At 44.5% G+C, this 26,677-nt stretch overlaps 1 protein-coding gene and 1 long non-coding RNA gene across 2 annotated transcripts in view; both read left to right on the top strand.

Moving 5' to 3' along the window:
- ATP1B4 (ATPase Na+/K+ transporting family member beta 4) overlaps positions 1-1,464 on the top strand; it is a 72,937-nt gene extending 71,473 nt beyond the window's left edge. Inside the window, exon 9 of the mRNA XM_040405711.1 lies at positions 1,089-1,464. Coding sequence (XP_040261645.1) covers positions 1,089-1,247 — 159 coding nt within the window. The 3' untranslated portion in view covers positions 1,248-1,464. The remainder of the gene's footprint in view (positions 1-1,088) is intronic.
- Positions 1,465-7,393: 5,929 nt separating this feature from the next.
- On the top strand, positions 7,394-26,028 carry LOC120978023. The gene is made up of 3 exons (XR_005774033.1): positions 7,394-7,403; positions 12,915-12,921; positions 25,890-26,028. It is a non-coding gene; the product is annotated as an uncharacterized LOC120978023 (long non-coding RNA).
- The last annotated feature ends 649 nt before the right edge of the window (positions 26,029-26,677 follow it).

Below are 26,677 nucleotides of genomic sequence, written 5' to 3'. Positions count from 1 at the left end.
TGTAGGGCAGTGATGGCTCACCTCTGGCACTCCAGCTGTGGTGAAACTATGACTCCCAGCATTCTCCATTTATTTCTACAGAGTTCTGAGAACAGCCAAGCAAGTGAGTATCTTGGGAGTTGTCATCTTACAGCAGCTGGAGTGCCGGAGGTTAGCCATCACAGGGATAGGTCATCAATAGGCTTAAGCAAATCGACCTTCAGATCATAGAGCCAAAGTCCATTTGTTCAATAACTTCGATGATAATGACGTTTCTGTACAGCAAAACCATGTATTGGCTCTGTGGAGCCAAACGTCCACTAGCCCAAAGTCGCTCAAGATTTCGGTGAATTACTACTGTATTCATATCTGCGTATTTAAAAACAATTTCAAATAGGAATCCAAACTGGGCATTGGTACGGTTTGGTACCTCTGTACCAAAGCCCACTTTGGAAGCCTAGTCAGCAATATCAGATCAGTGGCAGTCTGACACCTGGCACCCCGCCAATCAGCTGTTTTGGGCAGCCGCCAGTAAGTATACAATAGATGGAAGGTTCTGTCCACTGTGTAGTTTCTGGCACTGATTGTTCTACTTTAAGAAACTGGCAATGTAACCAGGCTAACATATGCCCTTTTGGAGCTGGGCCTTTCTCATTTGGTCATATCATTAATTAGGACCCTTTTATACAGGCCGAGTATCGGCACAATTATCATCGACAAACGTTTATCCAAACAGTGATTCCCAATAATTGCCCCATGCATAGGCAACACTGATCCCTTGTCAAATGAGCAAACGCCCGTTCGTCAGGCGATTGCATCTTTCATGCAGACCCTGAAACAGCCATTTATCAGCAGCTGATGTATAAAAAGGGATGTGCTGCAGACCATCTGTGTGGGAAAGAACAATCGCAATAACGATCATTCATCCTCATAAAGAAGAGGGTTATTGCTGTATGTAAATGCAGCTCTACTGCAGTTCAACGATCTTTCCTGATCATTGTTCTGAGCGTTGGTCCACGTAAATGGGCCTTTAGTCTAAAAGATTTGCAACCATTAGAGTTTTTGTAAAGTCTGACGAGGTTCATATCTAACAAAGTTTTCTTTTTTAGGTAAACTACACATCACCACTTATTGCTATGCATTTCACAGAGCTGATCCATAATCATGAAGTCATCATACAGTGCAAGCTAAATGGACGAGACATTATTAATGATCGTAAGACTGACCACTTCCTGGGCAGAGTAATCTTCACAATGAACATTGGATGAATGACCTCTGATTCACCAATTCAGGAAACTTACAGGTGGTCATGATCAGACTATTACTTACCTTTCCTATGTTGCAGCAGTCAGTTTTATCAATGCTGAGGCCTAAATAAATCAGAACATCTTCTGCTAGGCCACAGTTTGTGAGATGTCCTCCTGGATGTAGACTTGGCTTTTATTAGTAGTGAATGAAGAAGACAATAAGCATGCATAAAACTAAGACCTAACAAAAAAGCCATGGTTCAAGTCACTTGATTTCATCTTGGATACCCACCATGCACTGCCGCCTTCCCATCTAAAGGAACAGCCAATTAAGGAGGTTTTTTTTACTGACAACCTGGTTATTGTATTATGATTAGGTCAATCGGTATTCATTACATATTCAGTTATAATTGAAGTTAGTAGGATATATTTAGTTGTCACTATTCTTTATGTAAAGGAGATGGAGAGAAATAGTCATCGCATTATGGATTGTATATATTAAAGATACACTGAAAACACACCATGTGTACCAAATGCAACAGCACAATTTTGCTATGAGAGCGCTTTGGCGCATGAGGTAAAGAGCTAATGTGATGTCGAGTCAATGTTATTTGTAATGTGTGTCTGATGTAATAATTAGATAATAATTGTCATTATTTGAATCAATTAACATCAGCTCTATAGAAGCCACATTTCTTATACTTAATAAATTGGTTGTCAGAATTTTTTTTAAATATATTTTTTTTGTGTCAGGTTTAAGCAAAAAGAACACATGAATGCGAAACCAACGCATAGAGAACACAACTTGATTTACTATGAAGTTGTGTGATACAATAGCAAAGTTTAAGAGGAAAAAAAACCTTAAAAACATCCCTCGCCCTCCATTCTTCCCTAGACATTGAGGTTACAGTTATGTCATGATTAATGCAAAAATATGAAAATCAGACTTCATATAGTACATGAAAATCTCTTTCCAGAGATCTCCCTATTCATTGCTACAACTGCTCTGCTAGATTTCAGGCTGGCAGCTCAGGGGCATGTCCTTGCTCAGGGGGTGTGTACTTTGTGCTACAGATCTCTCCCTGTAAGGGCTCTTGCACACGACCGTTATCGAACCGGCAGACATGATCCGTGTGTCTGCCAGCTATCCACGGCCGACCACAGCTCCACTGAAATGAACGGATTGTGTTTTACGATGCAGTCCGTTCATATCTGATTGCAGATCACTTGTATTGAACTGCGAGGTCAGATATGAACTGACAGTATCATAAAACATTAAGAAAAAACATTAAGATACAATCGGTTTATTTCAGTGGAACCGCTGTCAGCCCAGGGGATTCGTTAGACACACAGATCTTGTTTCCCAGGCCGATCTCAGTCGTGTGCATGAGCCCTAACTGTCACAGATTCTAACAGAAGATATGGCTGGCGGCAGTAGAAGGATGGAATTGAATATGGATGACCACCTCTGCAAGCTGGACACAGAAATAAGGAAAAGACCAAACAGCAGGTGGTGCTATACAGATATGTTTTATTGAATAACTCAGTGGCTATACTACATCTTTAATTACAAACCGGATTCCAAAAAAGTTGGGACACTAAACAAATTGTGAATAAAAACTGAATGCAATGATGTGGAGATGGCAAATGTCAATATTTTATTTGTAATAGAACGTAGATGACAGATCAAACGTTTAATTCGAGTAAATGTATAATTTTAAAGGAAAAATACGTTGATTCCAATTTTCACGGTGTCAACAAATCCCAAAAAAGTTGGGACAAGTAGCAATAAGAGGCTGGAAAAAGTAAATTTGAGCATAACGAAGAGCTGGAAGACCAACTAATTAGGTCAATTGGCAACATGATTGGGTATAAAAAGAGCTTCTCAGAGTGGCAGTGTCTCTCAGAAGCCAAGATGGGTAGAGGATCACCAATTCCCACAATGTTGCGCAGAAAGATAGTGGAACAATATCAGAAAGGTGTTACCCAGCGAAAAAATTGCAAAGACTTTGCATCTATCAACATCAACTGTGCATAATATCATCCGAAGATTCAGAGAATCTGGAACAATCTCTGTGCGTAAGGGTCAAGGCCATAAAACCATACTGGATGCCCGTGATCTCCGGGCCCTTAAACGACACTGCACCACAAACAGGAATGCTACTGTAAAGGAAATCACAGAATGGGCTCAGGAATACTTCCAGAAACCATTGTCAGTGAACACAATCCACCGTGCCATCCGCCGTTGCCAGCTAAAACTCTACAGTGCAAAGAAGAAGCCATTTCTAAGCAAGATCCACAAGCTCAGGCGTTTTCACTGGGCCAGGGATCATTTGAAATGGAGTGTGGCAAAATGGAAGACTGTTCTGTGGTCAGACGAGTCACGATTCGAAATTCTTTTTGGAAATCTGGGACGCCATGTCATCCGGACCAAAGAGGACAAGGACAACCCAAGTTGTTATCAACGCTCAGTTCAGAAGCCTGCATCTCTGATGGTATGGGGTTGCATGAGTGCGTGTGGCATGGGCAGCTTGCATGTCTGGAAAGGCACCATCAATGCAGAAAAATATATTCAGGTTCTAGAACAACATATGCTCCCATCCAGACGTCATCTCTTTCAGGGAAGAACCTGCATTTTTCAACAAGATAATGCCAGACCACATTCTGCCTCAATCACAACATCATGGCTGCGTAGGAGAAGGATCCAGGTACTGAAATGGCCAGTCTGCAGTCCAGATCTTTCACCTATAGAGAACATTTGGTGCATCATAAAGAGGAAGGTGCAACAAAGAAGGCCCAAGACGATTGAACAGTTAGAGGCCTGTATTAGACAAGAATGGGAGAGCATTCCTATTTCTAAACTTGAGAAACTGGTCTCCTCGGTCCCCAGATGTCTGTTGAGTGTTGTAAGAAGAAGGGGAGATGCCACACAGTGGTGAAAATGGCCTTGTCCCAACTTTTTGGGGATTTGTTGACACCATGAAATTCTGATTCAACATATTTTTCCCTTAAAATGGTACATTTTCTCAGTTTAAACTTTTGTTCCATGATTTATGTTCTATTCTGAATAAAATATTAGAAGTTGGCACCTCCACATCATTGCATTCAGTTTTTATTCACGATTTGTATAGTGTCCCAACTTTTTTGGAATCCGGTTTGTACATGCAACTACAAAAACATTCAGATCCAGGTACAGTGCCTTGCAAAAGTATTCACCCCCCTCCCCTTGACTTTTTCCGTGTTTTGTTACATTACAGCCTTAAATTCAATGTTTTGTTAATCTGAATTTTATGTGATGGATCAGAACACAATAATCTAAGTCGGTAAAGTGAAATGAGAAAAATATATAACTAAAACTATTGTTTAGAAATAGAAAATTGGCATGTGCGTATGTATTCACCCCCTTTTTAAGAAGCCCATAAAAAGCTCTGGTGCAACCAATTACCTTCAGAAGTCACATAATTATAGAAACATAGAATGTGTCGGCAGATAAGAACCATGTGGCCCATCTAGTCTGCCCAATATACTGAATACTATGAATATCCCCTGGCCCTATCTTATATGAAGGATGGCCTTATGCCTATCCCATGCATGCTTAAACTCCTTCACTGTATTTGCAGCTACCACTTCTGCAGGAAGGATATTCCATGCATCCACTACTCTCTCAGTAAAGTAATACTTCCTGATATTACTTTTAAACCTTTGCCCCTCTAATTTAAAACTATGTCCTCTTGTAGCAGTTTTTCTTCTTTTAAATATTCTCTCCTCTTTTACCTTGTTGATTCCCTTTATGTATTTAAAAGTTTCGATCATATCCCCTCTGTCTCGTCTTTCTTCCAAGCTATACATGTTAAGGTCCTTTAATCTTTCCTGGTAAGTTTTATCCTGCAATCCATATACTAGTTTAGTAGCTCTTCTCTGAACTCTCTCCAAAGTATCAATATCCTTCTGGAGATATGGTCTCCAGTACTGAGCACAATACTCCAAATGAGGTCTCACTAGTGCTCTGTAGAGCGGCATGACGTTAGGGGGGTGAATAGTTATGCACATTGATATGTTATTTTGTCCTATTTGTTGTATGCTTCACAATAAAAAAAAAACATCTTCAAAGTTGTGGGCATGTTCTGTAAAATAAATGATGCAAATCCTCAAACAATCCATGTTAATTCCAGGTTGTGAGACACCAAAATATGAAAAAAGGTCAAGGGGGGGTGAATACTTTTGCAAGGCACTGTATTTTTGTGGGACAAACCCCTTCATTTTTCTAAAAAAGGAAAACACTTTATTTGTGTCTCTGTATTCTTATTTAATCTTTTTGCATTACAGAGAGACCCTGCTACATCTGTTGATAGATATCAGGATTTGTATCTGAAGGACGTCATAAGTTCTTATCATTTTTGTTTGTTCAAAGTTGACAAGTAAAGGTTCCCCATTTCCTGAAGAATTTGGTAGAGTGTGTTTCTTTGGAGCGTTCTGCCTCTAGTCTAGATTTGGGGGGTACTCAATTGGGGAGAGAGCGCCTTAATTGGTGTGAGGAGACTTATAGGCCATATATGCTCCTCTGGAGTTCTGGGAAGAAAAGGATGTATAGAAAGAATTTTACATGCACTTATACCTCCTGAAAGGAAGAGGCGAGGGCTGAAGCCACCTCTTTGTAACCAAAGCTATAACATGCAATATGTGACGGGCATTGATATCCCCTGGGAGATAGTGGAATAGGTAAGACTGAGGATCTAATGATAGATATACATTCCAATTCCGATTCCGATTTACTAAATCGTTTATCTCACTCCAAAACTTCTGGGTATTGTACATAACCATATACTATGGGTTAATTTTACTTTTGGTTGTTGGCATGTTGAGCATTCCACCAATCTGTCAGGAACATTTGCATGAGGAGGCATATTGAAGCCATGGATTGAAGTTAATTAATTAATTATTGCCTTCCTCTCTTGGCACCAGTATCTATTATCTGGCACTTATATCTTTTGGTGTATCTCTGGCTCTAATTTTCCTATTGATTGGACTGCCCATGTTGATAGGACCTGTCCTTATTTTCCCAAACAACAAAGTAAACTTTTTTCTGGGGTGTGAACTTATTAGCAATTCTGTTATGTTTAAGGCATATTCCTTGTTAGTCGATGGTAAGCTAGAAAGTGAAAGATAACATTTGACATATTTGAGTACTTTTGGAAATTTAAAGGGAACCTGTCACGTTGAACATTGTTTTTGAGCTGCAGGCAACATGTTTTATAGAGCAGGAGGAGCTGAGCAGATTGATATATGGTTTTGTGGGAAAAGATTAGGTATAACCTGTATTTTATTCATTTAATGTTCTGCTCATTCTGGGCTTTGAAGTCATGGAGGTGGTCCTATCAATGATTGACAGCATTCCCTCTATGACTATCAATCTGCTCAGCTTCTGCTCTCTATCAATTTGCCTGTAGCTTACATTGCATTTTCATGGTGACAGTTTTTTTTTAAGATACAGTATCTAACCTGTTGGGGATGATGAATGTTTCAGCCACAAAGATTCCACTTCCCTCCATTTTTTGAATAATCAGTTTTTGATCCCTCGTTAGGTGTCCTTAAGGTGTTAGATATTTAGAAAAGAGGTAAGAGGGGGCATGGCCGAGCAGCCGAGGGACATGGCAGCCTGATTTAGAGCTCCTGCTCATGTAAAGCGTTCCAGTCCTGCAAGACCCCTTCAAACATCGCTGTACAAACCCAAAAGGCACTCGCCAGTGCTACCAACTCACCCTCATGATGAACAGAGGGAAAAGAAGTCTGAAACCACAAGGGAAGCTGTACTTCTTCTTCGGCTGGGAGCGGGGCAAAGATGGCGCTGGTGGCAGCAGCACACCTACCGCACCAAACTCCAGCCCGAACTACTCCTCGGATTCCAGCTCCCTGCGCAGCATGGACAGCGGTGGATTGCAGCAGCGGAGCCCCGGACACGCAGAAAGGTTCCTGCAGCATGCGACGTCTGGCGGAGACACCGCTAGCCAGATGAGGAGAGGTGCCGCTGAGCCGAGTTCGTCACCAGTGGTAAGCAGAGCGCGGATCTCCCCCACTGCCAGCCCGGAAAAGCAGAGGCCTAGGAGGCAGGAGTCTCCGAAGGCGGGAAATGGCACCGACTTGCACACCATTCAAAAAGACACCCTCACGTTGACAGAGGTTCTGAAACAGTACCCCACAAATGACAAACCAGCATCAGGCACTCTATTGAAAGATATGCTGCTAGCTTTTAACCAATCTATGACAGTGCAGTTATCCCAACTAATTGTGCCGATCCAATCCTCCATCGCAGAGCTGGGAAACAGAGTACAACATTTAGAATTTAAGATGTGGGAGTTTGTGTCTTCTCACAATAATCTCATTGACTCTCATGACCTCCTGTCAGAAGAGGTAGCACAACTCAGAGCTAAAGTGGCGGACCTAGAAGACCGATCCCGCATGAACAACCTGAAATTGCGGGGGGTTCCAGAGAGTGTTCCGCCAGCAGGACTCCAAGAATATATACAGGGGCTAATTAGGCTGCTCTTACCATCGTGCACAGAGCAAGATATCATCATAGATAGAGCCCACAGGATAGCTAAGCCGAAACACCTGTCTGAAGAAGTCCCGAGGGATGTTCTGGCTAGAATCCACTTCTACCACATCTAAGAAGGAACCCTAACCCACGCCAGAAAAATGGAGGTCCTACCGGCCCCTATCAGTAAGTCAAATTGTATGCTGACCTTTCAGCGGCTACCCTTCTACTACGCCGCAATCTGGTGCCTATCACATCAGCCCTGAGAGCACGTTCCGTTGCCTACCGCTGGGGATTCCCGGTTAAACTTCTAGTTCACAGAAATGGCTCCTTCGTGGTGATAAGATTGGTGGAGGAAGGCACTGCGGTGCTGGCCTCATGGAACATCACTGTGGATGAATCACAAATTCCCAAGAACCACCTGCGTATCACGGATGAAAATGAGTGGCACCTGGTGGAGAGCAGATGAAAGAAGAAGACCCGTTGAAGGGCTCTACAACCCATGATTTCTAGACACTACGTGAGCTGATGAGTACCCCCTCCCTTGGTGTGCATGACTGAACTTTCCCCACAAGTTCATAAGAGGCACCTTCATAGGTCTCTTGCTCTTTCTTTCACCTGTCCCCTTTTCTGGGACCTTTTGCATTTTATGCTATTCATGTTTTCTGTTCCATTATGTCAGTTTAAGTTAAAGGGGTTGTAAGCCGTGTACCGGGTGGGCTCACCAGGATACAGTGAAGTCATAGACAAGGAAAGCGACACTGACACCAGCTTAATATGCAAGAACAGAAACTTTACTTAGGCAAAATGTAATAATACAAGCATAACCAAAACAATACAAACATGCATAGAAAACGCTATATCCCGGACCCACAGTCACTGTCTCTGCCCACTGGACAGGCCTAGCCGATGGCGGACACAGCAGAGCCTGCAAAGTCAATACTGTGCCGCAGAACAGGACTGACCTAGCCGATGGCGGACACAGCAGAGCCTGCAAAGTCAATACTGTGCCGCAGAACAGTCCTGAACAACCTGGCAATCACACAACCCTGACTAGCTATCTAGTTTCAGGCCTAGGCTTAGTCTCTGTTTTTCAGGCGCCACTAGTATAAAGCATGGAGTAAACGGGTGTACTGACCTGCGTCCGTTCTGGGCCCTAGGATGCTGCTTACCCGGGATGGCCACCAAGCTCTCAGCAACCGTGCGGACTTGCTTGATGATGAGACTTTCTGTCCACACACTGGAACTGGTCTTCCTGGGACAACCTCTCTTTCAAAGAGCTGGATTCAGTAAGGAGACGACAGCTACTCTCCTTCCTTTGAGTGTCCATTCACTGCCGGACATCTGCAAGCCAGGATGTAATCGGATTCAGTCCCTCACAATCCTTCCACCATGTCAGATCAACACTTCCTGGTTCACTCACTAGCAGCAGCATGAGTCATCACCTACTTTACATATGCAAATCCCAGAGTGTGCTGGTTGTAGCTGCAAAACAGTGGCCTCTAGTGCCCGGAATGCCAAATGACAGTTTAAGTACACTTTAAACCAGGGATCAGCAACCTTCGGCACTCCAGCTGTTGTGAAACTACAATTCCCAGCATGCTTCATTCATTTCTATGAGAGTTCTTAGAAGAGCAGAACAAGTATGCATGCTGGGAGTTGTAGTTTCACAACAGCTGGAGTGCCGGAGGTTGCCTACCCCTGCTTTAAACATAAACCTTATACAGGCAGAGCTTATCCACAATCTCACAGGGTTCTCCGGGCTTAACCTTTTTTTTCCTTTAACAATCTAACCTGTGGAGGAAAGATTAATGATCACATACTTACCTTCCACAGGTCAGCTGTTCCTGAGATCACGTGGTCCCACCAGATGGCTTTTCTTTGCTTCCGGCTGAAGTCCGTCTTCTTATCTTCCCTTCCTTTCTCCAGCAGGAGATGGATCGTCACGAGTGATGTCACCGCCTTCTGCTGGAGAAAGCGTTGGCAGGGCCGGCGCAACCATATAAGCGAACTAGGCGTTCGCCTAGGGCGCCGGCCTGCTGGGGGCGCTCCTGTGGGCTCCCCCTGACTTGGGCTGCAGTTGCCCCCAGCGCCGTTACAGGGGGGCCAGGAGATGGAGATCCTTCTTAAATATGGCAGAGCAGGCATCTGCTTACCCTGATGGCAGGTGCCTGCTCTGCCAGTAACTTACCGGAGGAGAGGAGGCGGGCGGCAAGGGAGGCTGTTCTAGCAGCTCCCCACTCCTCCCTCGTGCGCCCTCTGTGATGCCGGAATATGACGTCATTCCGGCTCCGGTATACTAAACGGCGCACTGGAGGACTGAGGAGCTGCACCACACTGGACCCCAGGGAGGTGAGTGTTTAAGTGTTTGACTGAGTGTCTGCCTGTGTATTTATGTCAGTGAGTGAGTGTATGTATGTCTGTCAGTAAATGTATGTGTGTCTGTCATTGAGTGTCTGTGTGTGTATGTCAGTAAGTGAGTGTATGTCAGTGAGTGTGGATGTCTGTCGGTCAGTAAGTGTCTGTATGTTTGTCAGTGAGTATATGTGTGTGTTTGTCTCAGACAAGTATATACCATCTGCCATTACTATAAGGGTATGTCCAGATTTAGGGTAAATATTGGGAATTCTGTGCAGCCTCAATTATGAGGCAAATACGGAACCTGCTCCTATCCACACTCACTCTCTGGGCGTCTGCCCCATTGCTGAGCTCAGGCGATGCCCGGACTCCTTCTTCTTGGCTTGTTTGGAGGACATGGTGGCGGACCGGGACCGGCGCTATCTGTTCGGCTATGTGCTGTACTGGAAGCGGCGGTCGCCATGTGGCGGGAGCGCACGCCGGATGTCGCTGGTTACCTCAGTGTGTGTGTGTGTGTGTTCAGCCACAGCGAAGTGCAGCCGGTACCGCGCTCCTGGCCCCGGCTTGTACGGTCCAATAGCTCCCAGATATCCCTCAATTCCTGCTACTTTTGTCCCAAATGCCTCTGTCTCTCATTACTCCTGAAATGCTGCTCCTGCAACTGCTCCATTGACCTGCATTTTGCTATATGTGACTCATGTAGATAGTGTTATAGAAAATGTAGGGCTAACAGCCAAGTAGGCACTTCCAAACTTTAGAGAAGTAGAAAGAGGGGTATTTCATGCGGCACCACATCCTGGCAAACTTTTTCATCATAAACTAAGCCTGTAACTCCCGCCTAAAACACAATTATACCCACCCAGTCCTCTTAATGCCCCTACACAGTAATTATTCCCTCCTTTATGACCCACATAGTAATTACCCCCCCCATTGTCTGCCAGTGAGTGAGTGTCTGTCAGTGAGTTTCCCTGTGTGTGTGTGTGTGTTTCAGTGGGTAGGTGTATGTCTGTCAGTGAGTGAGTGTGTGTCTGTCTGTCAGTGAGTGTGTGTCTGTCAGTGAGTTTCTGTGTACGTCATTCAGTGAGTGTCTGAGTGCGTCTGTCTGTCAGTGTGTGTGTGTGTGTGTGTGTGTGTGTGTGTGTGTGTGTGTGTGTGTGTATCTGTCAGTGAGCGAGTGACATGAGGCAGCGGCAAAATGGATCTTTGCCTAGGGCGGCAAAAATCCTTGCACCGGCCCTGAGCGTCAGCCGGCAGTCTTCACAGCGCACTAGGCTGAATGCTAGTGCTAGTGTGCATGTTCAGGCCCGCCGGCCGCTCTCTGCAGTGTACAGGCTTCTATCTGAAGCTTGTATTGACTCCTGCACAGTGCGATGTAAGCGCTGTGCAGGAGTGACAGCATAGCGATCAGCCACAGAGGCTGATTACTATGCTGCGGATCTCACTTGGGGCACTCACTGGCAAATTGGGATGGGGGAGTTGGCACTGTGGAATTGTGGATGGCACTCTGGGGCAATGAGGATGGCACATGGGGGCACTGGATTTCACTGGGGCACAGTGAATGACACATAGGGGCAATGGATGGCACAATGGAGGAACTGGATGGCACAAGGGGGCAATGGATGGCATAGTGGGGGTACTGGATGGTACTAGGGGGCACTGGATGGCACAAGGGGGCACTGGCTGACAAATAGGGGGCATTGGATGGCACTAGGGGCACTGTGGATGTCACTGTTATGGACGCACTGTGGATGTCACTGTTATGGGGGGCACTGTGGATGTCACTGTTATGTGGGCACTGTGGATGTCACTGTTATGGGGGCACTGTGGATGTCACTGTTATGGACTCACTGTGGATGTCACTGTTATGGGAGCAATGTGGATGTCACTGTTATGTGGGCACTGTGGATGTCACTGTTATGGACGCACTGTGGATGTCACTATTATGGGGGGCACTGTGGATGTCACTGTTATGGGGGGCACTGTGGATGTCACTGTTATGGGGGGCACTGTGGATGTCACTGTTATGTGGGCACTGTGGATGTCACTGTTATGGACTCACTGTGGATGTCACTGTTATGGACTCACTGTGGATGTCACTGTTATGGGGGGCACTGTGGATGTCACTGTTATGGACGCACTGTGGATGTCACTGTTATGGACTCACTGTGGCTGTCACTGTTATGGGAGCAATGTGGACGTCACTGTTATGGGGGCAATGTGGACGTCACTGTTATGGGGGCACTGTGGATGTCTTTGTTATGGGCGCTGAGCATAAGTGATAGGGCTCGTGCACAGAACCATATCTGTATTGCGGTCTGCAAGTCGCGGATCCACTAAGTAAGGTTACTGTCCGTGTGCGATTCACATATTTTTGCAGTCCCATTGAGTTCTATGGGTTTTAGATCTGCATTATGAGGACCAGAATAGGACATGTTCTATCATTCGCAGAACTGACATACGGATGGGGAAAGCACAGGGACGTCACTGGTGTGTTTTTTACATCCGTATGTCAGTTCCAGTAAAGACAGAACATGTCCTATTCTGGTCCTCAAATGAAGGACCTCAAATCCATGGAACTCAATGGGACTGCAAAAAATGTGGATCGCAAAATCGATACGGTCGTGTACACACTCTGGAGTTAGTGAGGGAAGATCCTGTAGACTGTCAGTGATGGGATTAGATACACCGCTCAGCAGGTTGTATCACACAGGATAGGATTAGATACAGATGTGATTGGATACGCTTGCTGATTCAAGCTGTTTTTCACACTCTGGAGATGGTGAGGAAATAGTCTGCAGATGGTCAGTGATGGGATTAGATACACAGCTCAGCATGCTGTATCACACAGGATAGGATTAGATATACATGTGAGGGCAGAGCCTGTGGACGGTCAGTAATTTTAGGGATTTAGACACTGAGTGAGAAGTAGATTCATGTCTGGGTGTAGAAAGATAGACACAGGAGTTATAGATGGAGTAGCTGCTGCAGACAGAGCAGAGTGGGGGCGTGTCCAGCCTGTGACTCATCACTGTGCAGTGCAGCCAGGCTTGTGTATCAATAAAGTTATGTATTCAACAAAACAAGAAGGGGAGAAAGTAAACAGATCTGCCAGGATAGTCTGATGTCTTCTAGGGGAAAAGGAAAGCTTGGACATGAAAAACAGGTATTGGGGGCATATGTATGCATGGTGAGGGGTGTTAGGAGCACATAAAAAGAATTTTGATTTTGGGACCGGACAACCTCTTTGAAGGGGTTGTTTGGGTTCAGAGCTGAACCCGGACATCCCTCCATTTTTACCCCGGCAGCCCCCCTGACATGAGCATCGGAGCAGTTTATGCTCCGATGCTCTCCTTTGCCCTGCGCTAAATTGCACAGGGCAAAGGCATTTTTTGGAGATCCGGTGACGTACCGGGTCTCTCCATGGGGCTGCCAGGAACCCCGGTGACGTCACCGGCACTGATGGGCGGGATTTAGCTCTGCCCTAGCCAGTAAAACGGCTAGGGCAGAGCTGAAGCCCGCCCCTCAGAGCCGGTGACGTCTCCGAACACACTGTCAGGCAGTAGTTACCGCCCGGCAGTGTGTTATTAAAAACAAAAGAGCCCTTGCCCTGCGATTTAGTGCAGGGCAAGGGAGCGCATCGGAGCATGAGATGCTCCGATGCTAGCCTCAGGGGGGCTGTCTGGGTGAAAATAAGGGTATGTCCGGGTTCAGCTCTGAACCCGGACAACCCCTTTAATTGTTGGTAGAGATTTGCCTATACAATGCTGTATATCCATGCATTACCTCTCAGAAATTTGTGTACATCCTTCCGCCTCAGACGTACGCCCATCTGTTCTAGCAGTATTTATTTTACCATGGTGCTCTAACTTGGTTCTCTGAATGTACGTAACTTAAACAGCCCTTACAAGCGCCGTGTGATGTGGAAGGAGGTCCTCTCGCTCAAATGTGATATCTTTTGTGCCCAAGAGACACATATCGTTTCTGCAAACGCTGATAAGATAAAACATCACTGCTTCCCTGTTATTCTCCAGGCTCATGGTGTGGGGAAAAAGCAGGGAGTTCTATTGGCAATCAAGAATTCCGTAGCTTGCACCGCTGTTTCTTCTACCATCGACCCGGGAGGGCGGTATATCATCCATGTATGCTATCTAAATAATGTGTTATATAAGTTAATAGGGATTTATGCCCCCAATGTAAGACCACAACACTTTTTAAATAGACTATTCAAAAATGTGCAGTCTATGCAAAAAGGTAGAGTTATCATATGCGGTGACTTCAACATGGTCCCTGACCCCTCTTAGGATTCCTCCACCTCATCTAGAAATAACCCCCACTCTACTAAAATACTCCTTTTACAATGTGTGGTACCTACACCACGCCTCTGAAAGAGATTATTCTTATTTTTCACCTTTCTATCATTCCTATTCATGCATTGACCTAATCCTGGTGGATAGAGGAACCCCATCGGTTGCGGCACGCTCCAGTATAGGTCAGATCACCTGGCCGGATCACGCTCCGGTATCACTAGACATTACTGAACAATTTCTAACTCCACCAAACCCGATCTGGAGAGCAAATGAGTATGTGCTGGCAAATACCCACTATTAGGCTGAGGTTTCCCAAGCACTAGAAGAATACTCCCAGTTTAATGCCGCTTCAGTGTCAGATCCCTCAGTAGTGTGGGCGGCTCATAAGGCCTTCATCCTAGGCATTCTCATTAAAATAGGGCACAGAGATAAAAAAACTAAGGGATCTTCTCACAAATTCATACAACCAAATCCCTAAACAAATCCTCCCCATCAATTGAGCTTTCAGAAAAACTGAGAGCCCTCAGAATGACACTTAGAGAAAGTTATCTACATGAATACGAACTTTCACTGAAGAAAATGAAAGCTATGTACTACTCCCAAGCAAACCAGCCTACTAGCAAAAATACTAGCAAAAATAATTAAATCCAAAGCCCAGAGATCACGCATTGCTTATCTATGGGATCCCTCAAAATCCCAAAAGATTTATGACCTGAAGTCTATTGCGAAAAGATTTATGTCATATTATTCACCACTTTACAACCTAGCGGAGGAACCAGGCTTTAATCTGGCATCACCCTAGGAGGTTGAGGATTTTCTCACATCCCTAGCATTGCTACCCCTTAATAAACAGCAACAAGACTCCTTATGTAATCCTATAACCCCACAGGAGATCTCTCGTATAATAGGACAACTACCTCACCATAAAAGCCCTGGCCCAGATGGCCTCTCCAACTCCTATTAAAAGGTATATTCAAAGATTCTCACCCCCCACCTTCATGCATCCCTGTCTTGTGTTGTGACGGAGGGAAAGATGCCCAACGAAATGTTGGAGGCGGTTATTGTAACCCTGCTAAAACCAGGAAAAGAACCATCAGTCACACAAAACTTCCTACCAATTTACTTGTTGAATACTAACCTCAAGATCTACTTGCGAACAGACTGGCCAAAATCATACCATCATTAGTGGCCCCAGACCAGGTAGGATTTGTGCAGGGAAGACTAGATTACAGATAACTCTAGAAGAATGCTAAACCTAATTGATATCATCAACCGGCATTCAGTGCCTGCGGTGTTTGTCACCCTGGACGCTGAGAAGGCATTTGACAGGGTGAATTGGTCATTTGTCTTCCCGGGGCAAATGGTAACAGCAATTAAAGCTCTATATACTATGCCATCTGCCAGAGTACTGCCCAATGGAGTATTATCTGATCCATTCACTTTATCAAACGGCCCCTCATATTTATACTATCACTGGAGCCTTTAGCTCAAGCAATCCGCCAGGCGACTGGCATAGAGGGGGTGCAGATCGGGGACAGACAACACAGTTTATGCGGACGATATAATCCTCACTAACAAACCCCGCATTATCCTTAAACTCAGTAATGAGAATCATCCGCTCATATGGAGCCCTCTCGTATTATAAAGTAAATGAAGGTAAATCTCAGGCTCTTCCCTTCGGGTTATCGCATAAGTCATTGGAGCATCTAAAGTTGCAACTCCCATTAGATTGGCAGGAATCTGAAGTACAGTACTTGGGTTTCCGGGTCACCTCTACCCCCCAAAGTCTATATAGAGCTAATTTCCCTCCGCTCCTTTCGTCATTACAGACAGATCTAGATAATATGGCTAAGACTGAATTATCATGGCTGGGTCGCATTGCTGCTTTTCAACAACATACGCTCCCTAAGCTGTTGTATTTGTTTAGGACCATACCTATACCACTCCCCTCTTCAATTCCACCAATAGAATGTTAAACAAATTCATTTGAAACAAAGGAGGGCCACGTATAGCTAAAAGCATTATGAGTAGATATAGACGATGTGGTGGTTTGAGTCTACCTAACATTCTTGATTACTATCTAGCCTCGAGAATTAACCATCTGAGGAACTGGTGGGTGGGGGATACAGCTAAATATTGGGTACATATTGAGCAAACACAAGCTCCAGTGCAGAACCTGCAGGCACTACTTATGGCATCTCTACATGAAGGTTTTTCCAGCTCTATATCCCCTTATTTCATATCTACCTCTGTAGTCCTTTGGAAAACTTACCATGAAAAAGGGAAAGGTACACCGATCCCTATGGCCTATCTTACGCAGGTCGATTCCCTACAAAGCCTTATTCCAGACTTGTCTTTAAAGTCCTGGAAAGAGGTGAATTGATAAAGTGGGAAACCTACTGATTCAATCTTCCTTAAAGGGATTCTGTCATCAGATTTTACCCCTCTAACCTAAACATATGCTCATGTCCAGACTAATAAGAAGAACCCTAAGCTGGCCTTATTAACCCTCACTGTGGCTCTATTTGCCCAAAAAACAGGTTTTTATAACCTGTCAATCACTTACTTAAGGTGCCCAAGAGGAGGTCCGTTAATACAGGGTTCCCGCCCGCACCCCTCGCCGTCCGGTGCCCATCGCCGCCTTCCCTGTCTTCAGCACCGCCTCCGCAATCCTCCCCGTCCCTCTGCCAGATCCCGTGCCTGCGCACGAGGCTCAGCCTGATGCGCCCGTGCGGACTCCTGGCAACGGCTTCGTTGAGCGAAGTGCGCATGCACCGGCCTGATGCGCACTTCGCTCAACCCCGATATGACCTGCAGATTGGCTGAGCCTAGTGCGCAGGCGCGGGATCTGGCAGAGGGACGGGGAGGATTGCGGAGGCGGCGCTGAGCTGTAGAAGGCGGCGCTGAAGACAGGGAAGGTGGCGCTGGGCACCGGACGGCAAGGGGTGCGGACGGGCACCCTGTATTAAACGGACCTCCCCTTGGACACCTTAAGTAAGTGATTTACAGGTTATAAAAACCAGTTTTTTGGGCAAATAGAGCCACAGTGAGGGTTAATAAGGCCAGCTTAGGATTCTTCTTATTAGTCTAGACATGAGCATATGTTTAGGGGTAAAATCTGATGACAGAATCCCTTTAAAGTCCTTCGAAGAACTACAAAAGATATACAACATCCCACATCAAGAATTTTATAAATACCTAAGAATCAGGCATTTTTTTGAACAGGAACCCTACGTTAAAAAAAATAGGGGGAATCTACAGCTTCTAAAACAATGGTCCTTAGCAAATGCTATACGGACAGGGATTAAACCGATATACTCATATTTGGGCAACAAAGAGTCCTTTATCAAGTCGGCTCCCTTCTTATCGTGGGAAGCGGATTTGAAAAAGACCTTCTCCCCAACTCAATGGTCCACAGCCATCAGATCTGCAGTATCCAACCTGAAATGTACATCACACTTCAAATCTTATATAAAAACCGTGCTTAGGTGGTATTACACCCCAATGAGACTTAGTCAAATCTTTCCAGGTTCATCTCATGTCTGTTGGAGAGGCTGTGAAGGGAGAGGGACTGTTCTCCATATACTGTGGGAATGCCCTAAGATATCTGACTTGTGGTCCCGGGTATTTGGTGCTATATCTGGTGCGGCTGGATGTCGGATAGCCAGCCCTATTGTTGATTGATCATCAAAAGATACCGCATGGTTTCCAGACAATTGCGATGCACTTGTTCCTGGCCACCAAGCTTGCAATAACAACAAAGTGGAAAAGCACTGCTATTCCTGCCCATCAGGAAATTGCGAGAGCTGTGGAGATAAAATTGAAAATAATGACAGCTCACAAAAACTTCACACAAAAAATATGAAAAAGATTGGACAAACTGGGGCTGTCTATATCCAGCGGCAACCATTGCATAGGACTTTGGTGGCGGAAGGTTTCGAGAAGTAGGAAGGGATATTGCTTGATTCTATTTTGTTAGCTTAGGATGAAACATGATATAAAATGTTTTGGAAATGCTTATGGCAATTCTCTACGTGTTCTCTTTTCTTTTTCTGTATGTTCTTGTTTATTAATCTGAACAATTGATAATAATGCTCACACATACCGTCCTCATGTCAGATTATGATTGATAATTCCTTGTTCAGAGGTATTTGCTTATGTTTTTGTGGAAGAGCAAATTGCTAATAAAAAATTATATTGCCAACACCTTCTCTAACCGCCTTCCATGTGGCTATTGTGTCTTTAAACAGTGTTTAATCGTTTGTGATAATTCAAAAAAATTTGGTGTGTAATTATGACACTGGTGGTTCATACTCTCTGCTGTTTCAAAGCGGGCACAGCCACAGGCGTAGTATTGGGCCTATACTCAGGGGCTGCAGCCTCTCTGACTGTAGGGTGTGCATGCACATTCTTATCTGTCCCCAGCCTATGGCCTTAACCTGGGTATTTCAGGCACCTTCCTTCCTGAGAAAACAAGGTTCCTAGTTTGCTAGTCCCTGCAATGGAGTTTGGTGTTGGAATGCAGAGGACTCTAGAAGTCTTGGCCTTGGTGGTTCCCCTGCAGCTGAAACCATATCCCTGTATAGGGGTAAAGGGGTGAAGACCAAGGAGACACCCTTAACCCTAAGCCAAATCCGTTCAGTAGCACAGTGGGTCCAAACCTGCTGCGTTACAGTAATACAGAAATGCCAAGGGTGGTCTGTTAGATTCCAAATTGTAGTTGGCAGAACAATTTTACATAGACCTGTGAGGTCATTATGCTTCAATAGCAGTGGGATAGTAAAGGATAGAGGAGCTTAGAATAATCTCAACATCTCCAAAAAGACAAAGGGAGTTGGCTCCATGTCCTGGGTTCAGCAGTGATCTTTTGTACTGAAGGGGGCTAATTTATTCTTGTATATCTCAAGGTATTTGACAGAGGATTTGGGAATAGTGACTGGTATACCCAAGGCTCCCCTATTTGTTAGTGTGGTCCACGGTGAGATGTCCAATAATTCACATTTAGATATATTAGATCTGAAGCTAGACTGTCCTCTGAAAGTAACAACTGAAAAACAGCTGGCAGATCTCTCTGTGGACGCACGTGGCAACAAAAGCAGCACATTGTCTGTAAAAGGGCATATTTGACTCTACTTTTCCACCCTGAAGCCCTCTATTTCACCCCCTCCCCTGTGCAATCTTGATCTCATGCCTGCACCTCCAGCTGTCCACCAAAGTATTTCAGCTGCATCGTGGGGTCAGAGACAGAACTTCTTATGACCAGGTGAAGCTCTGAACATGGAGAAAGGTGAAAAATAATAAAAAGTAAGAAACCACAACAAACAAATTAGTTTCTAAAAGTTTTTTTTATTATTGTTGCACATACAGTTCAGATAATGATTAATGCTTCCTTCCGGTGATCTTTATGGAACCGACATAAAACATCATCAATATAAAAGGCACTCAAGGATTCACAAAGCTCCAAACCGCTCATACTGGCACATGACCGTGATAAACATTACATCATGAAGTGCAAATATTTTGCTTTTTCAAGCTATTGGAGTGAATGACATTTCTCTGATGAACATATCTACAGGTACAAAGCAAAGGTCATGCACTGGTCAAATGCTTTGTGGGTAAAGTGTCCACATCCCTGCAGCTGAATTGTGCGTCACATACAGTTGCAAGAAAAAGTATGTGAACCCTTTGGAATGATATGGATTTCTGCACAAATTGGTCATAAAATGTGATCTGATCATCTAAGTCACAACAATAGACAATCACAGTCTGCTTAAACTAATAACACACAAAGAATTAAATGTTACCATGTTTTTATTGAACACACCATGTAAACATTCACAGTGCAGGTGGAAAAGGTATGTGAACCCCTAGACTGACATCTCCAAGAGCTAATTGGAATGAGGTGTCAGCCAACTGGAGTCCAATCAATGAGATGAGATTGGAGGTGTTGGTTACAGCTGCCCTGCTCTATAAAAAACACACACCAGTTCTGGGTTTGCTTTTCACAAGAAGCATTGCCTGATGTGAATGATGCCTCGCACAAAAGAGCTCTCAGAAGACTGGAAAGGGTTATAAAAGTATCTCCAAAAGCCTTGCTGTTCATCAGTCCACAGTAAGACAAATTGTCTATAAATGGAGAAAGTTCAGCACTGCTGCTACTCTCCCTAGGAGTGGCCGTCCTGTAAAGATGACTGCAAGAGCACAGCGCAGACTGCTCAATGAGGTGAAGAATCCTAAAGTGTCAGCTAAAGACTTACAAAAGTCTCTGGCATATGCCAACATCCCTGTTAGCGAATCTACGATACGTAAAACACTAAACAAGAATGGATTTCTTGGGAGGATACCAAAGAGGAAGCCACTGCTGTCCAAAAAAAACATTGCTGCACGTTTACAGTTTGCACAAGAGCACCTGGATGTTCCACAGCAGTACTGGCAAAATATTCTGAGGACAGATGAAACCAAAGTTGAGTTGTTTGGAAGAAACACATAACACTATGTGTGGAGAAAAAGAGGCACAGCACACCAACATCAAAACCTCATCCCAACTGTGAAGTATGGTGGTGGGGGCATCATGGTTTGGGGCTGCTTTGCTGCGTCAGGGCCTGGACGGATTGCTATTATCGAAGGAAAAATGAATTCCCAAGTTTATCAAGACATTTTGCAGGAGAACTTAAGGCCATCTGTCCACCAGCTGAAGCTCAACAGAAGATAGGTGTTGCAACAGGAAAACGACCCAAAGCATATAAGTAAATCAACAACAGAATGGCTTAAACAGAAGAAAATATGCCTTCTGGAGAGGCCCAGTGAGAGTCCTGACCTCAACCCGATTGAGATGCTGTGGCATGACCTCAAGAAAACAATTCACACCAAACATCCCAAGAATATTGCTGAACTGAAGCAGTTCTGTAAAGAGGAATGGTCAAGAATTACTCCTGACCGTTGTAGACGTCTGATCTGCAACTACTGGAAACGTTTGGTTGAAGTTATTGCTGCCAAAGGAGGTTCAACCAGTTATTAAATCCAAGGGTTCACATACTTTTTCCACCTGCACTGTGAATGTTTACATGGTGTGTTCAATAAAAACATGGTAACATTTAATTCTTTGTGTGTTATTAATTTAAGCAGACTGTGATTGTCTATTGTTGTGACTTAGGCCTCTTTCACACTTGCGTTGTCCGGATCCGGCGTGCACTCCACTTGCCGGAATTACACTCCGGATCCGGAAAAACGCAAGTGTACTGAAAGCATTTGAAGACGGAACCGTCTTCAAAATGCTTTCAGTGTTACTATGGCACCCAGGACGCTATTAAAGTCCTGGTTGCCATAGTAGGAGCGGGGGAGCGGTATATTTACAGTCCGTGCGGCTCCCGGGGCGCTCCAGAGTGACGTCAGAGCGCCCCATGCGCATGGATGACGTGTCCAATGCGATCACATGATCCATGCGCTTGGGGCGCCCTGACGTCACTCTGGAGCGCCCGGGGAGCCGCACGGACGGTAAGTACACTGCTCCCCCGCTCCCCGCTACACTTTACCATGGCTGCCAGGACTTTAGCGTCCCGGCAGCCATGGTAACCATTCAGAAAAAGCTAAATGTCGGCTCCGGCAATGCGCCGAAACAACGTTTAGCTTAAGGCCGGATCCGGATCAATGCCTTTCAATGGGCATTAATTCCGGATCCGGCCTTGCGGCAAGTGTTCCGGATTTTTGGCCGGAGCAAAAAGCGCAGCATGCTGCGGTATTTTCTCCGGCCAAAAAACGTTCCGTTCCGGAACTGAAGACATCCTGAACGGATTTCACTCCATTCAGAATGCATTGGGATAATCCTGATCAGGATTCTTCCGGCATAGAGCCCCGACGACGGAACTCTATGCCGGAAGACAAGAACGCAGGTGTGAAAGAGCCCTTAGATGAAGATCAGATCACATTTTAATGACCAATTTGTGCAGAAATCCATATCATTCCAAAGGGTTCGCATACTTTTTCTTGCAACTGTAGTTTTCAGTAGTTAGTATGTTATATGTAGAAGTAGCAGAGTACAAGATATTAACATTTACCCACAATGTTTTGTAAAACACCAAGGAGAGGCACATCAGGTTCAGTGGGTCAAAGAGAAAAATTCTAATATTCTCACACGGTGCGCGACTGCTCTCGTTCTGCACTGGGCTTAGTGTTAGGCCAGATTCACATGACATCCCTGTTCCGGCTGTGTTATACATCTGTACTGCTCAGATGTGTCATGTCCAAACTATGGGTCTAACTGACCCGAACTCTCATCAGCATGGAACCCACATGATTCCTGTTATATATCTGTATTCCTCAGATGTGGCATAGCCTGACCACAAGGTTTTACTGACCCAAACTGACAGCATCATAAAGTAGACTCCTATGATACTTAGAGTTCAGGTCAGTGAAAGGCTATGGATAACTGCATAAACAATTGCAGATTACTCACTTTGGGCTAAAAAAAATGTTTATTTTTATTTGCTCTTTATTTAAAATGATAAGCTGTTTTTGAGATACAAGAGTAAAAAAAAAAAAATCTGTCATAGTATCACTTCTCAGTCCCGTCAGCTGATTGCTCGTGTGAAGCCTTATCTTATTTCCTAACCTCAAACACTCATTTAAGCCATATTCTTATTAGTTTGATAAGAGTTTAGCTATAATGAGTGTTTATGAGGTCAGAGATAAGGCGTCACATGAGCCAACAGCTGACAGGACTGAGAAGTAATACTTTAGCCCTACTATGTAAAAACGGCTGAATATTTTGAATAAAGACCAATGGAAAAAATATATTTTTAGCCCAAAATTAGTAAAATGCAATTATAAAAAACTACCCAAAAGTGTCCATAGCCTTTAAACCAGTGGTTGGGCAGCTGCATTCTGGAACATGCACGACAATAGCACAGCTCCACACAATGTGTAGTGGATGTGAATGGGAGCAGCCTGCACGACCACCAGTCAGTGTATACAGCTGTGCTGCTCCATAGTGTAGCAGCCCGTTCAAACAACTGATTGGCGGAGGGTGACGGGAGTCGGACCTTCACCAATCTGATATTGATGACCTATTCTAAGGACACCAGTATTACAGTTCCAGATACCTTTACATATCTAAAAACCTCAGTATACTGATGATATAAACACACTGATCAGTAACTAAACTTATCCTAAAGATTGCAGTAGCCCACTGTTCATCCTGAACTACAATTCTTGGGACACAATGAGCCATACCATGCTCCTGATGTATACCTACAATGGAAGGCTCAGACAAAATGTGAACAGAACCTTAGGTAGCATTCAGTGCCAGTTTTTACTTACGACTGAGCATTTTACTACAACGGGAAGAATAATAATAAGATGCAGCGAGAACAGTCTGGTAGCAACCTATCTTCCATGGAACAAAGGATTAGGCATGTTAAATTCCCCTACATCTGCCAGTGGACCAAAGTTGGGAAACCCCATAGACATTAATAGTTAGAAGATCCAGTTGAACATGTGCATGGCCACCTTTACATGAGAATGAATTGGCACCAAACTTCACATGGTTTTACCTTCTGCCCTCTTCTAGACCAATATAGTATGGAATTTGATCTTGTGTCCTCATAAAAGATATGTTCACATCTGGGTTTGGAGGCGCCACCATCATACAGTAATGTATAGCACTGCACTGAGCTGGCCATTCTAAATGTAAACCACCACCACAGGGCAGATGTGAACAGGACCTATGAAAATCTCTCATCCCACCTACTATATTCTTACACAAAGTTTACCAAAAATCTCCATATTGGTTCTTTCACACGCCCAACGCCAGCATGAAGGAGAAATAGAAGTCCTTTCCTTTTTAGTTCCTTTTGAACCCACTTCTGATATTGGTTCAAAAGAAATAATGAAAAACTCATGAAACTGCAGTTAAAAAAAAACAAAAAAAAAACAAAAAAAAAAACACGTCATGTATGAAACCACTCTGAATGAAACATGTTGTGCCTCTCTCTTTTATCAAATCTGGCTTAGAGGAAAACTGGCTTAGTTGCCCATAACAACCAATCACATTCCACCTTTCATTTTGCAGAGCTCCTTCGGAAACTGAAAGATGAAATCTGATTGGTTGTTATGGGCAACTAAGCCAAATTTCCTCTACGCCAGTTTTGATAAATCTCCCCATTCCTGGACATCCGAAAGGCAGTTATTGGGTACAATAGTCAGGATATCTACAGTAGGGTCCATTCACATTACCATAAGTGTTTTGTGGTATGCAAATTGTAGATCTGCAAAACATGGGTACCGGCTGTGTGCTCTGCAGGTGTTCCGTAAAAATGCCCTATGATAGAGCAATTACGGACAAGAATAGGCATTTCTATCTTTTTTGCAGGGCAGCGGAATGGAACTACAGATTGGGACAGCACACTGTGTGCTGTCTGCATCTTTTGCGGACCCAGAAATACAGAAGTGTAAATGGACCCTTAGGGCTCATTCACACAACGGTATGAATTTTGCGGAACCGATGCGGACCCATTCACTTCAATGGGGCCGCAAAAGATACAGACAGCACATCGTGTGCTGTGCCCATCCGTAGTTCCATTCTGCGGCCCCCGCAAAAAATACAAAGCATGTCCTAGTCATTTTCTATGATAGTGGCAGTCATGTGTGGTCCGCAAACTGCAGAACGCCAAAGTGCCAGTATCTCTGTTTTGCCTTAGGCCTCTTGCACACGACCGTGTGCTGGCCGGGCCCTTGCTGCGTACCGCAAATTGAGGTTCGCAATGAACGGGCACCGACCGTGGGGCAGTCGCACACAGATCGCGGACCCATTTACTTGAATGGGGTCCACGATCCGTCCGTTCCACAAAAAGATTAAGTTGTATTTTTCTGCAGAACGGAAGCACAAGACCCCACTCCGTAGTGCTTCCTTTCCACACCGCATCTCTGGATTTGTGGACCCATTCAAGTGAAATGCACACGGCCGGTGCCCCGTGTATTGCGGAACCGGGAGCACTACGGCCAAGAGGCCTCATAGTGATAAATAACTGGTGTCTTGCTTGAGAACAAGTCTGTGGTATGAAAAAATTCTCCAGTGATGGAAGAAGCTGCTTCTGTCCCTTCATCCCAGTAACCAAAGGCTTATAAAATTGTGCTGTAGGGAATAGCATAATGGTGTGTTCCACTGCCCCGTTTATGATCACTCATCTTTGTGAGAAAAATGGAAATTCTGAAAAGCAAGATAACCTATACCTTAAAGGTTTTGGGCAGAATAATGAATATGAATTGTGTATGCCCAATATTTAGCATTTTTATGCAAATACAGTTTGAACAGAAATTTGCTTCAAGATCAACTGCTTAGGCCTGATTATCGTTAAAGGGGTTGTCCAGCTTCTACTAAGTGATGGTCTATCCTCAGGATAGGCCATTAATAGCTGATCGGTAGAGGTCTGACACCCCCACCTATCAGCTGTTCTGGTGTAGTGGACAGAGCTGGTCCCACTACAAGGCTGATGGTGCTGTGTATAGTTCTGGTGCCGGCTTCCAGTGACGGAGCTACACCCGAACAGCTGATCGGCAGGGGTCCGACACCCTGCACCCCCATCAATCAGCTAGTGATGGCCTATCCTGAGGACAATCCATTTACGTGTAATATCCCCTTCACTTCCTAATAACGTACATTCTAAACATAAAACGGGTCTACTCTTTTTAGAAAAAGTGCCAATCTTGTCAATGGGCTGCTGAGCTGATCAAACCAGAGATTGCTGCAACCTTTGAAGCATATAGCCGCTTGTCAGCTGCACATCACCAACAACTAGAGGGCATCTCGCCAGTTTCAGAAGCACTGGTTTATACCGCAGACGTTAACTTCTGTTTGATACAGGATCAGTACGCTCTTGGATTGGTTAATGGAAAGTCACCAACTACTGAATAAATCCTTTAAGAGATTATTTAGGAGTCTGAGTGTCTGGGCCGAGCTACACAGCCAATTAGGTTGTGATTGCACTACAACAATCATACAGTAGAATCAACAGGAGGAAGCTCGACAGCCAGGTCATGTACTATGGTACAGCAGAGAATGTGCAAACCTTTACCTCCAGTTGGTTCTTGCAGCTAAAAAAAACGTTCTAGTATGAAGAGGATCACCCCTAAGTGATGCACAGACATACAGAGGTACAAATATCAAATAGTAGAAAAAGACAATGCCAGGTGTTTGTTTTTTTTTGTTTTTACCATTATAGACCATTGATCTATTCCTTTGTGCATAGGACATTTTATTT

The sequence above is a fragment of the Bufo bufo genome, chromosome 8 (genome assembly GCF_905171765.1).
Source record: "Bufo bufo chromosome 8, aBufBuf1.1, whole genome shotgun sequence".
Classification (NCBI taxonomy): Eukaryota; Metazoa; Chordata; class Amphibia; order Anura; family Bufonidae; genus Bufo; species Bufo bufo.
The sequence above is the reverse complement of the archived record's forward strand: the minus strand, read 5'-3'. Positions and strand labels throughout refer to the sequence as shown.